At 39.5% G+C, this 13,629-nt stretch overlaps 1 protein-coding gene across 3 annotated transcripts in view; it reads left to right on the forward strand.

Moving 5' to 3' along the window:
• The first annotated feature begins 3,316 nt into the window (after positions 1–3,316).
• The window catches only part of LUZP2 (leucine zipper protein 2), a 517,912-nt gene continuing 507,599 nt past the window's right edge, over positions 3,317–13,629 (forward strand). The window contains exon 1 of one of the 3 annotated variants that reach the window (XM_027532163.1): positions 3,317–3,736. In XM_027532163.1, the coding sequence (XP_027387964.1) occupies positions 3,675–3,736 (62 nt within the window). In that variant the 5' untranslated portion in view covers positions 3,317–3,674. The remainder of the gene's footprint in view (positions 3,737–13,629) is intronic. The other 2 variants (XM_027532165.1, XM_027532164.1) reach the window with 2 other exon arrangements.

The following is a 13,629-nucleotide window of genomic DNA, read 5'->3' on the forward strand; positions in this document are numbered from 1 at the left end:
TGGTTTCAGCTAAATCAATTTCCTATCTGCACTACTACATTTTTAACATTCGTATAGCAACTCTCTGAAGCCATAAAATCAATTCTGGATTTGAGTTTCCTATGACAGTCTGGACAGAATGTCATGGGTGATGGAGACTTATGGTCTTGGAATTCCCTAAGAATAAATGTCTTCTGCTAGGAGGCAGGCCTATCCTGGAATTTAGAATATAACATTTCAGTCCTCTAAGTCTGCAGGAATTTCCGCAATCTCACTTATGTTCACTGTCCAAGATGTGCTTGACTGATGCTTCTATGCCCTTATAAGTTGGATGTCTTTTTTATGCTTACAGAAAATGCATAAAGGTCAACAAACCTTGAGGCATGTTATTGATTTTCAAAACAGTGGCACACCCTAACTATGAGACATTGTCTAAACAAAGTTCATTCTGGTACTTTATTTTCTTGGTTGACAGTCTACAATAGTCTGATTGCTTTTTTATGTTGAACATTTAGTGATTTAATTTAGTAATATAAATTAAGGTGGGGAAATCTTATGTAAGTGTATTGAAAAAAGGAAACCTTTTTCTCAAGAAAACAAATGTTTTAAGGTGATGCAGACTGAATTTGAATGCCATCTCCACTGTATTTTACTGAGTAAAGTGAAGTCGCTCAGTCATGTCCGACTCTGCGACCCCATGGACTGTAGCCTACCAGGTTCCACCATCCATGGGATTTTCCAGGCAAGAATACTGGAGTGGGTTGTGATATCCTTCTCCAGGAGATCTTCCCGACCCAGGGATTGAACTTGGGTCTCCCACATGGTAGGCATGGTAGGCATTGTAGTCAGATGCTTTACCGTCTGAGCCGTGAGCAAATTAACCACTCAGTTACCTCAACTGCAAAAGAGAATAGAAATGACTACTACACTTGATTCCAATAATTAATATACAGTAATTTCAAACTTGATAGGTAAACAAAAATATGCTGTACAAATATAGGTATTATTCCCCAGTACACCTATATAATAAGCAGTCATATGTCTTTATTGAGTATACAACTCAAATGATCACTTTCCAAACTGAGTAGCAAATCTATTGTTAGATAATTCTGGCAGGAGTAAACTGAAATGCTTATTTTCCTTTGGAGTCAGAATTCAGTTTTAGGAAAGTGTAATGCAATCTTTCTTTGTAAATTACATGCAATTCACAAGCGAGTTGATTTGTATATGCCTAGTTATATCTGTTGTAGATCTTACTATGGCCCAAGAGGGTGGTATCCAGTTTGCAAAAGTTATTATTCATCTGTTTTATTGGCCTGGGGTTTTAAAGCAATATCTGTTCTATATGACTGTTTTAACTTCAAACCCATTAGAAACAAAAACAAAAATAGTTCAGTAAATTGGAAAGTTAATTCTTTAAATTCGTATCCTCTTTAAAATAAAGCTTTATAACAAATGCATTTTTCCTACAAATAGTATCTTCAAAAAATAGACTAAAGGGGATGCTTCATACGAATTTTATCGTAAATGGCTAGTCCCTGAAAAAAAATGGAATATAGGCTGAACCATCTGTATGGGAATTTCTGGAGAACATCTGACCTTTGCCCTCTAGGGTCTTTGGTGCATGTCAGCAGTTACTGAACATCAACTTTGTGTTAATCACTGAATTTGTTATGCTAGGTATGATAGTCCGAGCAACAGTAGAATTTGCTTAAGATTTAGAAGAACACAGTTTTTAAAATTCTGATCTTGATGAGATATTTCCTCAGCTCTATAATAGGAATTATTTGTATTTCTCTAGATTGGCTCTTGTAGCAATCAAATGAAATAATATATGCAGTAGTTCTTTTTAAACATTTATTTAACAAGGATATCCTGCTGGAATATATATATATATATGTATATGTGTATATATGTATATGTGTGTATGTATATAAATATATATATATATGTATATGTATGTATGTGTGTATATATGTATATATAGCTAGTGGTAACGGAGAAGGCGATGGCACCCCACTCCAGTACTCTTGCCTGGAAAATCCCACAGACGGAGGAGCCGGTAGGCTGCAGTCCCTGGGGTCGCAAAGAGTCAGACACGACTGAGCGAGTTCCTTTTCACTTTTCACTTGGATGCATTGGAGAAGGAAATGGCAACCCACTCCAGTGTTCTTGCCTGGAGAATCCCAGGGAGGGGGAGCCTGATGGGCTGCCGTCTACGGGGTCGCACAGAGTCGGACACAACTGAAGCGACTTAGCAGCAGCAGCAGCAGTGGTAAAGAACCTGCCTGCCATGCCAATGCAGAAGATGTAAGAGATGTGGGTTTGATCCCGGGTTGGGAAGATCCCCTGGAAGAGGGCATGGAAACCCACTCCAGTGTTCTGGACTGGAGAATATCTGGACAGAAGAGCCTGGCGGGCTACAGTCCATAGGGTCCCAAAGAGTTGGACAGGACTTGAAGAGACTTAGCAGGCATACATATTCTCTGCTGGAGTACACATAAGCACACACACACACCATGTTACAAATATCCTAGAACTGAACATCTCTTAGATAAAGTTGGCTCTATTTTCTAGGTTACTTGCAAAATGTTATTTTGTATTAGAGTTCTGTTATTTCATTTCCCTTATTAATTTTTCAAAATAAAGCTTAGTAAATATCAGGTGTTCATTATAGAAAATTTGGAAAATATGCGGGGGGTGGGGGTGGGGAAGACAGATAAAACCTTCTGCCTTCCAGTACTACCACTCCGAGTTAATTACCGTTAATATTTTGATGACTTCTTTAGTTATGGTTCCTCACCTGAAGACAAGCCACCCTTTAGGTGTGTGCAACTGGGGCACCACGAGCTGCAACCCCACTGCCAGCTGGTGGTACAAATAGATAAACTGAAATTATAGGAAAATCAGAAATCTTCAAAACACAGAAGCCACAGACGTCGTAAGTGTCCGGAAACCTCTTCCCAGTCCACGTTTTGCGGACTAAGAAGCTCGCAATAGCGATAGGGGCTCAGGGTGCATTTCTGAACGCTCTTCACTCCTCCAGTCCTTCCATTCGCATCCGACGAGTCATTACGCGTTTGTAATTCGAGTTAACGTTTTAAACACTCTCTCCCTCCGGAGCACCGTTTTTCCAAACACGCTTTAACCAGGTGGGGGGACTTGCCTGTGACTCTGAGCCTCTGAGAATCTTCCCCAGTGCATTCTGGCTCACCTCCTGCCGCGGATGCAGGTTCAGTTACTGGCAGACTAGGTTTCTCCCCTGGCCCCCGCCCCGCACCTCCCCATCCTCTGGGCAAGCGGGAATAAAAGACCAGCTCCCGGGGCCCGGGACGTGCAGCCGAGTGAGCGCAGCCCGTTGCCCGAGCGCGCGGGGCCATCGCCGGGCACCCCTCCCGCCCCGCGCGCCGCCTGCGGCGCGGGTGACAGCGCGCCCTCCGGGCTCGGGAGCGGCGGCGCCGAACAATCCGGGGCAGGGCTCGCCTCGCTGGTGACATCACTCCCGAAGATACTCCCCGCTCTCAGCGCCTGCCTTCGCGAGGCGGCCGTCCGTTTGTCGGTTTACTTCCGTCCGCTGCTGGAGAGGGCTCAGAGCCGGGGACAGAGCCGGGCACCGAGGAGGAGCGACGGGACCTGGAGGAGGAAGCGGGGGAGCGGAGGCAGCGAGGAAAGGAGGACCCCGGCAGGTGACAAGCATGAAATTCAGCCCAGCGCACTACTTGCTGCCTCTCCTGCCGGCGCTGGTCCTCGGCACCAGGTGAGTCCGGGAGCGTGAGTGACCCGAGGCGAGGGGCGCTGCCGGCAGGTCACCGGTGAGGGCCAAGGACAGACACCTCGGCCGTTTGCATCTCCCGCCTAAGTTGGGCGGAGGGCTTGGTGGGAGGTCTCTATAATTCCGACTCTGAAATTCTGGGGAAGTGGAACCCTTTTCTAGTTATCCGAGTCCTTAAAGAAATTCTCGTATTCCTCCCAGTGAGGAGACCGAGTATTCCTTTCAAAGACGCGTTTCCCTCCAGCCCTAGTGATAGCCGACAGATAACACGCGGATAGGAGACCACATAAAGAAGGGAATTCGATAGACAAGGAGAGGGTTGTCACCAAGCAGTGTCTCAGTACATTGGAGCTGTCTCAATAGCCACAGAGATGACCTCCTCCCCTCAGTATGTCTGATTTTAAGGCACAGGGAAAAAATGACAAATCTTAGGAAATGGTTAGCCATGTACAAAAGTTCCTGGACTTGTGAAATAGACTGTTTTAACATCTTGAGTGGGCTGACTGCTCTTGGCTGTCCTGTGAGCAGGTCTAATTAAAGAGCACACAGGCGATTAAAAGTTAGAAGACACTCTCAGAGTGCTGATGCAAGGACCCTAGTCAGAAACAATTAAGTAGTGTATTCCATTACTGGCCATAGATGGGACATTAAGTCCAAGCACAGAGGAGCTATTTTTAGTGAAGGTTTAAAATGCAGTGATTGAAAAGAGTTTTGTGACTCCCCACTGTTGATCAAGTCCCAAAGTTGGTGATAGGTTTGCATTCTTCTTCCACAAGGGCAAAACAAAGGTGGACTGTTTCATTGCCCAGGACTGAGCCTTTATTCTGCATGGCCTGAACATCATATTGGCAGCAGTCTCTCTGCCTTGGCCACTATAAAATAAAATGACCCACACAGGATGAGAATCTTTTCAAATCTATGTGAATGGAAACATTATCTGATTATGTGTCTGGTGGATAATAAAGAGAGGAAATAGGATTATATCTAATTCTGAAATTGAGAAGTATAAAGGAAAGTCATTATCTGTGAAAAATCAGGGCAGTGAAATTCTTGATTCCACTTCCAGTGGACACACCCTCTATCAGGCTCTTGTACCCCAACTTTCTTCTGAGTGTGAGGACTGTTTGATGTAGCCCCAAGAGTTGAAGAACTTAGTCTTTGCTTGCAAACAAAGCCCAGGTAACTTTCCTAGGCTAAAATGCAATATAAATCAGATGCTTTATTTTCTTTTAGGGTTGCTCATTACTGGAGTTCACAAAATGCAGATGATTTTAAAATCACTGCCTCCCGATACTATAATAACTTGTTCCAGTTACAGAGCCCATTTTAATGTTTGTGTCTAGCTCTAAACAATTCAGTGCAAATCATGCATAACAGTTATTTTTTAAAGTGTCCTGCCACTTTGAACTCTTGTGTTACGGTTTAGTAATTACTTGTGGATTCTTCTAGAGAAAGCAAATTCTCCAAGTTTGGGGCACTTGAGTAGGTGCTTGTCAATATATTCAGAAAATTATAAATATTTAAACAATGGAAATTCTGCCCACATGATTTTTAAGTACAGTGAATCCTTAGTGTTCCAAAAGTACATTTGCTTTTTAAGGACACTATAAGTTAAGTGACTCAGAAAACTCTATAGTCTCTAGCTTCCAAAGTTTTAATGTTGGTTACATAATGCAAAAACAAAGAGCCATCGGCTTATAAAACTTAATTCTTATAAAGAAAATTTTTTAAAATAGTCAGTGCACATTTTACAGCAAAAACTGAATGAGCTGTCCCTAGCTTACTTTATTTTTTTTTTCCTAGCTTGCTTTAGATAGGAAATATCTGCAGTGTTTATGGTATGTGAAAACTGACCAGTCTTCTTTAAATTTTCCCTCTTGCCCACTCAACAAAAAGAACACACTGGACCTAAAAGAGTAAAACTTTTCCTAATGGGCGGTATGTCTTATTATTGTGATTAGTCTGTAACAATTAATCTTACGGGATACCCACATTACTTTGTGAAAATCAGAGAACTTGACAATGAATTTGGAACTATCAATATGTCATTTTGCCAAGAAGAGCTTATGATTTCAGTGGACTCTAGCAGAAGCCTATTCTCTTTGTAATAATTAAGAGTTCTTGTAGGCATTCAGTTAATGTGTGGGTTAGAACCTGAGCTGAACAGGTTTGCAAGAATAATTGCATTAGTTGAGATGAGCTTATTGTCCTGCTGAGAAAAAAACTGTTGTGGTTAAGCTATGGCCACCTGTGAGAGTGGGTTTTCTAGCCAAAGACTTCTGGCTAACTTAATTTCTTGTCAGTGGTCCTGTACGTGAAGCCAAAGGCATTTCACCTGCTTCAGTCGTGTTGAATGTATTAGCAGAGGGTGGCAGTTTCAAGATTTTCCTATATCTTTTGGGTATTATCACTTGTCTTTTATTATTAAGTTCTTTTCAAAGTATTAAAAATGTAGATCTGAGACTTTTGATGTGTATTTGTTTCAACATCTCTTTTCTGGGTATAGCTCTTGCTGTTATCCTTCCAATAGGGCTAAATTCATTTCTGTTTTAAGGTAAAGGGATGTGTTCACTAAAGCAAATGCTGCAATTAGAGAAGGATGGTCATAATAGTATAATAGTATTCTACCCACAGGGATGAAAACTCTAAAGCAGTTCTGCCTTTTAAATATGAATTTTTGAATAGCTTTCTGTTTTTGTTTGTTTCTTATGCCTGTATTTTCTGTAGCAACTTAGATGCTGAAGCACAAAAAAATTCATCGTTTTCACCATAGGGAACATTTATGCCCCTCGGTCAGAGCTACTTAATTTGTCCTGTGTGTGTACATGCTAAGTCACTTCAGTTGTGTCCAGCTGTCTGTGACCCTATGGAGTGTAGCCCGCCAGGCTCCTCTGTCCATGGGATTCTTCAGGCGAGAATACTAGAGTGGGTTGTCATGCCTCTTCCAGGGATCAAACTCATGCCTCTTATGTGTCCTGCATGGGCAGGTGGGTTCTTTACCACTAGCACCTACCCTGGAAGCCCAGTTTGTCCTGAAAGAAAGCTAAATGTTCACCTTCAACAGTAGCCAAGAACTGTTCTCTGTTTTACAGCTAAACTTCATAGATTTAAAAAGAGCTGTTTAATTTTCTAGCATATTGTCTCTCCTGTTTATAAAGTACATATAAATTTTTTTAATGAGTTAAAGTTATGAATAATGTACCTAATGCATAAAGCCATTTAACCTATGCACAAATAAATGTGATCAAAGAAAGCAAATATATCTTCGGAGTAGATTGACTATACTTTTTCAACAGCCTTGTTCTGTAGAAGCATTAAATGCTATTCGAAGGCAGCCAGCAATTCACTTCACAAAGAAGCAGTATAGGTATAGAAAGGAATAGTAGGGTGAAAAAAGTCTTTAGAAGTTCTTGGTGAAAGGGACCCATGGAGTGCTGGAGAAGGCTCATACTTTATTCTGCTGAACCTCTTGTTCCTTTCTGCTGTGATTCTGCTCTTAATACCTTTGGCTTTAAATGACTTAATGGGGAGAGAACATGGCAGGGAGGAGGGAAGGTTTACTGACTTCTGGTGGTTTTCCATCAAGCAAGAACTTTAAGCAGATGGTCGGTTATAGTTCTCCCAACAGGAGTCACCTTAGAGGTGTGTCCTGGGCCCTCTGACCAGCAGTCATACCACGTGTTTATTTTGGAATCTATTATTAGATGGTACTACATATCGAAGATGCCTCAGGCTCCTATTTGCTCCACCCTTAATCTAACCAAGTTGATGGATAGGATAAAAGAAAGATGAGTTATAGTAATAACCCAATAAGCACAAAAATATTTTATTTTTAAACAAAATAAATTTGATATTGGTAGGAGTCTTACTATAACTTCCCCACATTGATCTGTGGAAGTATATATATTCTTTGTCCCAAGCCCTGAACACAACAAGTCTTACACTCTACCCACCTTTGTATGACCCAGCATAAATGTCTTGGCAGAAATTGCTCCATTCTGTGTAACTGCATTAGAGAAATGTATTTTCTAGGCTAAGAGGATATTAACAAAAATGTGTTGACTTTTTAAATTCCTTTTGTGCATCTTAATTGCCCGTTTCCTATAGCAGTTTTTTTTTTTTTAATGACTTATTTGGGGACTATCTTTGTGCATTAAATTTTCTTTATAACTAGTGAAAGAGACTTCTCAAATTGAATTGATGGTACAATTGTCCCAGACAAAACTCTATATAATTGAAAGAGAGAACTTGATCTACCCACCAGGAAGCAAAAATCATGGCAACCACTGGCAGGGCTATATGGATGTAATGAAATTATGCTTTTCATGTATGTTATGTGAGTGTTGGTGTGTGGTTGGGTGAATGGGTGCCTATTTTTGACTGACTTCTAGAAGAAAATCTTTCTTTAATAAATAGTGCTAAATAAGTTAAGTACCCTGCTTAAGGAGATAATGTTTAATATTAAACTTTCTTCTCTAGAAAACCCCAAAAAAATCCATTTAAACTTATCTTCATATATTAACATTCAGAGATCTTTTCATTATCACACATAAAAAGTGCAAGTTAGTTGTTACATAAGGCATCAAGGCAATTAAATAATAAATTAGTTACAAATACATATATCTAGAATCTAGTTATGTTCATAAATATTTATCAATAAAGTTGTATAAATATTAACAATATTTTAAACAAAGGTTCAAGTGTGAACAGAGGAAAGAACAAATAATGCCAATTTAGCAGTATTAGACATAACTTTTGCTGATGATAACGAAAGAAAAAGTATTTTGTAATCGACTTTAATAGCTGTAAAAAGAGAAGTGAAAAACAAAGGAGAAAAGGAAAAATATACCCATTTGAATGCAGAGTTCCAAAGAATAGCAAGGAGAGATAAAAAAAGCCTTCTTCAGCAATCAAAACAAAGAAATAGAAAAACAATAGAATGGGAAAGACTAGAGATCTCTTCAAGAAAATTAGAGGTACCAAGGGAACATTTCATGCAAAGATGGGCTCAATAAAGGACAGAAATGGTATGGATCTAACAGAAGCAGAGATATTAAGAAAAGGTGGCAAGAATGCACAGAAGAACTGTACAAAAAAGAGCTTCACGACCAAGATAATCACAATGGTGTGGTCACTCTCCTAGAGCCAGACATCCTGGACTGCAATGTCAAGTGGGCCTTAGGAAATATCACTATGAACAAAGCTAGTAGAGGTGTGGAATTCCAGTTGAGCTATTTCAAATCCTAAAAGATGATGCTGTGAAAGTGCTGCACTCAATATGCCAGCAAATTTGGAAAACTCAGTAGTGGCCACAGGACTGGAAAAGGTCAGTTTTCATTCGAATCCCAAAAAAAGGCAATGCCAAAGGATGCTCAAACTACCACACAATTGCACTCATCTCACAGGCTAATAAAGTAATGCTCAAAATTCTCCAAGCCAGGCTTCAGCAGTATGTGAACCGTGAACCTCCAGATGTTCAAGCTGGTTTTAGAAAAGGCAGAGGAATCAAGAGATCAAATTGCCATCATCCACTGGATCATCAAAAAAGCAAGAGAGTTCCAGAAAAACATCTATTTCCACTTTATTGGCTATCCCAAAGTCTTTTGACTGTTTGGATCATAATAAACTGTGGAAAATTCTGAAAGAGGTGGGAATACCAGACCAGCTGACGTTTCTTTTGAGAAACCTGAATGCAGGTCAGTAAGCAACAGTTCAAACTGGACATGGAACAGACTGGTTCCAAATAGGAAAAGGAGTACGTCAAGGCTATATATTGTCACCTTGCTTATTTAACGTACATGCAGAGTACATCATGAGAAATGCTGAGCTGGATGAAACACAAGCTGGAATCAAGATTGGGGGAGAAATATCAATCACCTCAGATAACACTACTCTTATGGCAGAAAGTGAAGAACTACTAAAGAGCCTCTTGATGAAAGTGAAAGAGGAGAGTGAAAAAGTTGGCTTAAAGCTCAACATTCAGAAAACAAAGATCTTGGCATCTGGTCCCATCACTTTATGGGAAATAGATGGGGAAACAGTGGAAACAGTGGTTGACTTTATTTTTCTGGGCTCTAAAATCACTGTAGATAGTGACTGCAGCCATGAAATTAAAAGACACTTACTCCTTGGAAAGAAAGTTATGACCAACCTAGACAGCATATTCAAAAGCAGAGACATTACTTTGCCAACAAAGGTCCGTCTAGTCAAGGCTATGGTTTTTCCAGTAGTCACATATGGATGTGAGAGTGGGACTACAAAGAAAGCTGAGCACTGAAGAATTGATGCTTTTGAACTGTGGTGTTGGAGAAGACTCTTGAGAGTCCCTTGGACTGCAAGGAGAACCAACCAGTCCATCCTAAAGGAGATCAGCCTTGGGTGTTCACTGGAAGGACTGATGTTACAGCTGAAACTCCAATACTTTGGCCGCCTGATGCCGGGCCAGCTGACTCATTTAAAAAGACCCTGATGATGGGAAAGATTGAAGGTAGGAGGAGAAGGGATTGGCAGAGGAAGAGATGGTTGGATGGCATCGCCGACTCAATGGACATGAGTTTGGGTAAACTCCAGGGGTTGATGATGTATATGGAGGCCTGGTGTGCTGCGGTTCATGGGGTCGCAAAGAGTCAGACACGACTGAGTGACTGTACTGAACTGAGGTGAATTGACTTTAATATTGCTCAACATTTGCTAGTTGTGTGATGTTAGATGAATTGCTTATCCTCTTTTTGCAGTTTCCTCATGTAGAAAATAAGAGGGGGCTGTGGTAAAGACTGAGTACACCTAAAAAAATAGTTTATCATATTTCCTGGAACGTAAAAGTGCTTAACAGATTTAGCCCATGCAGGTAGTACTATATGGTTGATATTTTCATGAAATTTTTGTTTCTGTGATTGATCTGGACAAAGCAGAATAAATGAAAACTTGGGTGCAAATCAGTTGGAAGACACAAAATTCACTAGAGTGACAGTTATCATGCAAAAGAAAGAAAAGTTTGCCAAAAAAGAGGGGAAGCAGGAGAAATAATGAGGATTACCTGGTAACTCTCCTTGCTCTTTAAAATATGTTTTGACGGCCAAGTGCTGTGGACTTTCATGAACATCATGAAAAATTGTGACATTTACTTTTACCATGTAGAATATAATTGAGCACAAAAGTACATACTTAGATATTTAACTTATATAGCTACAAGTAAATTAAATTGCATTTTAAGTGCATACATTTTTAAGTCAATACTGTGAGCATAAGCATCAATGAATAAAAAAGGATGTGTTCAAGCTGCATAGGCAAGATTGGTATAAAGGTTTCTACAGCTTTATTTTCTACTTGTTAATCAATTTCATCATGCATCAGCAAGCTCTATAAAGTATAGACATTTAGGAAAATTATGGAAAGAAAATGTATATTTTTTTCTACTATTGACAACAGTTTGAGAACTGTTAATATAGAAAAAGCTTAACTACTATATGTCTTAAGAAACAACACATAAAAGGGACTTTATATTAAACCAGCTTTGGAAACAGCTCTAGAGATCGTGTGCTCTCAGCTAGCGTGCATATATTTATCATAAACTCTTCATAGTTGTACCATGGAATTCTGATCATTAAATGAAAACAATGTATATATTTCTGCCATAGATTACTCTGTGTGCATGCATATGTGTCTGTATGTCAGTTGAGTGGATCATAGAACAGGGTATAATTTGCTGCTAAGGGTAAAGAAAAGGCATAGATCATGTTAAATCTGCATCAGAAAAGGGCATGTGTTTACTGGGACATTTAGAAATGTCGCTTCATGTTTATAAGATACAAAAAACAAAATATCAAAAGTAAACCATTTTATTCAGACACAAGCTAAAGTTCAACCAAATAAACACTGTGCTCTGAAAATGCTTTCATAAACACTAGGAGACATCATTATACTATAGGTAGTGATTGCATTGCAATTATGTCTGACTTGTTTGGTGTTGCTTTCGAGTGTTTTAATCTCTTTGAGTGTACTTTAAAGAGTCTGTTATCGGGAAGCGTGCTGTGAATGTAAGGTTGTATTCTCATCAAAAGCCCGTCATATTAGAAGTGAGAAAACCAAGGTCCAGGATGACTGAGACCAGAGGAAACCAAAACAAGAACCCAGAACTTTCTGCACTGCTTCTCTCTTCTATCATATGACCACTCTCCACATCATCTCTTCTGTAAGTAAGCCGCATTGGGATAATTGCTGCCTACCTTATATCCAGAGCTATTCTAGTTATTGTAGAGTATAAAGTAATTTAAGTTCGCTGACCAGATAGAATCATGACAGAACAACAGGCTATATTCAAAGGGAATTACAATAATGAATTGGACACCATTTGTTCACCTGTATTCAGCTGTTTTTTTGAAGAATGAGTTGGCTTTAAAAAGATCCCAGGGCATTTTCAAAACCCGAAGCAGCATTACAAATGAGTTCTCACATTTGTACAGAGTTTACCTTATAAGAGACACACCAATAATGGTTCCTCTTGGCTTTTGACTTCTATTGTAAGGGAATATTTTTTGTACCTTTGGAATCTTCTCTTTGAAACTCTTTTCTTTAAGTGTATTTCCTAGATTTGCTTACATATTCCTTTCCTATTAAACCTATACTGCAACTGTGTGGTATTGTTCAATGAGTAGCATACTGAACTATCTTAGTTCCTAAATATGTTCATGTCTAGCTTTAATTTATGGTGACATTACATTTTGTTTGGTTTATATATCTCTATACTTTCATCATAGCCTGTCAACAATTTATTGTTAGTAACATTTTTTAGGGTGAAGTGGTAATAGATTTTATTCTACACATGCGTATCATTAACTTGCTTCCTTTGGATATATTTCTTAACTATTCTGAGACTTAACTTTCTCATCTATAAAATGGGAAATAATAATGCCCAACATTTAATGCCATTAGGATTGAAGAAAGGATATTTAAGTTCTATTTCAGTGCATACACATCGTTATATTTTTGGTCCTTCAAGAAATCCTAAAGCATGTTAGCTATTACTATGTGTAGAAATTAAAATTTAGTGTAGTGTGTTGATTTTTATATTAGATACCTCAAGAAGTCAAAATTTAATATTTTATTAAAAATCAAAGTAAATCATTCCCCTAAGTGAATTTCAAAGTTCTTGACTGACACAGCCAAAATAATAAACTCATAGTTTATTCCTGATATGATTCGTCTAGGGGTAGGGTCTGGAGAAAATTGAACTCAGTGAAAATGCTCCTTAGGAGAACATGGAACAAAAAGCATGCAATGGCCTGCGCCTTCTAAAGTAGTCCTTTCGGCTGAGCTAAGGTATCGACAAAGACTAATGCAGATTCCGGGCCAGCCTTTATCTCATGTCCCTATAGATGATGTGATTTTCTGTGACTTGCTCCTGTTTATCATCAAAAGAGTTTCTAGTTCCACATCCTTCAGACTGTTCAACACACAACTTTGAGCTTCTAAAAACACTTACCCAGTGAGAGTTTGAGGTTAATGAGGTAGAGATTACAGAAAGTATTTGTGGGATCCTATGTGTTAAAGCCAAAGAACATAGAACAACAAACAGACTCTGAGTCAGCCATACTAGCCACATGAGTTTAGAAATGTCAATTAACATCGCTTTGGGCTTCCCTTGTGGCTCAGATGGTAAAGAATCTGCCTGCAGTGCGGGAGACCCTGGGTCGGGAAGATCCCCTGGAGAAGAGCAGGGCTACCCACTCCAGTATTCTTGTCTAGAGTATTCCATGGCCAGAGGAACCTGGCAGGCTGCAGTCCATGGAATCGCAGGGAGTCAGACACGACTGAATGACTAACACAGCCACATTTTTCTCATCAATGAAGAGGCGATAACATTGCCTTTCTCATAGATT

Source organism: Bos indicus x Bos taurus, chromosome 29 (genome assembly GCF_003369695.1).
Source record: "Bos indicus x Bos taurus breed Angus x Brahman F1 hybrid chromosome 29, Bos_hybrid_MaternalHap_v2.0, whole genome shotgun sequence".
Lineage (NCBI taxonomy): Eukaryota > Metazoa > Chordata > Mammalia > Artiodactyla > Bovidae > Bos > Bos indicus x Bos taurus.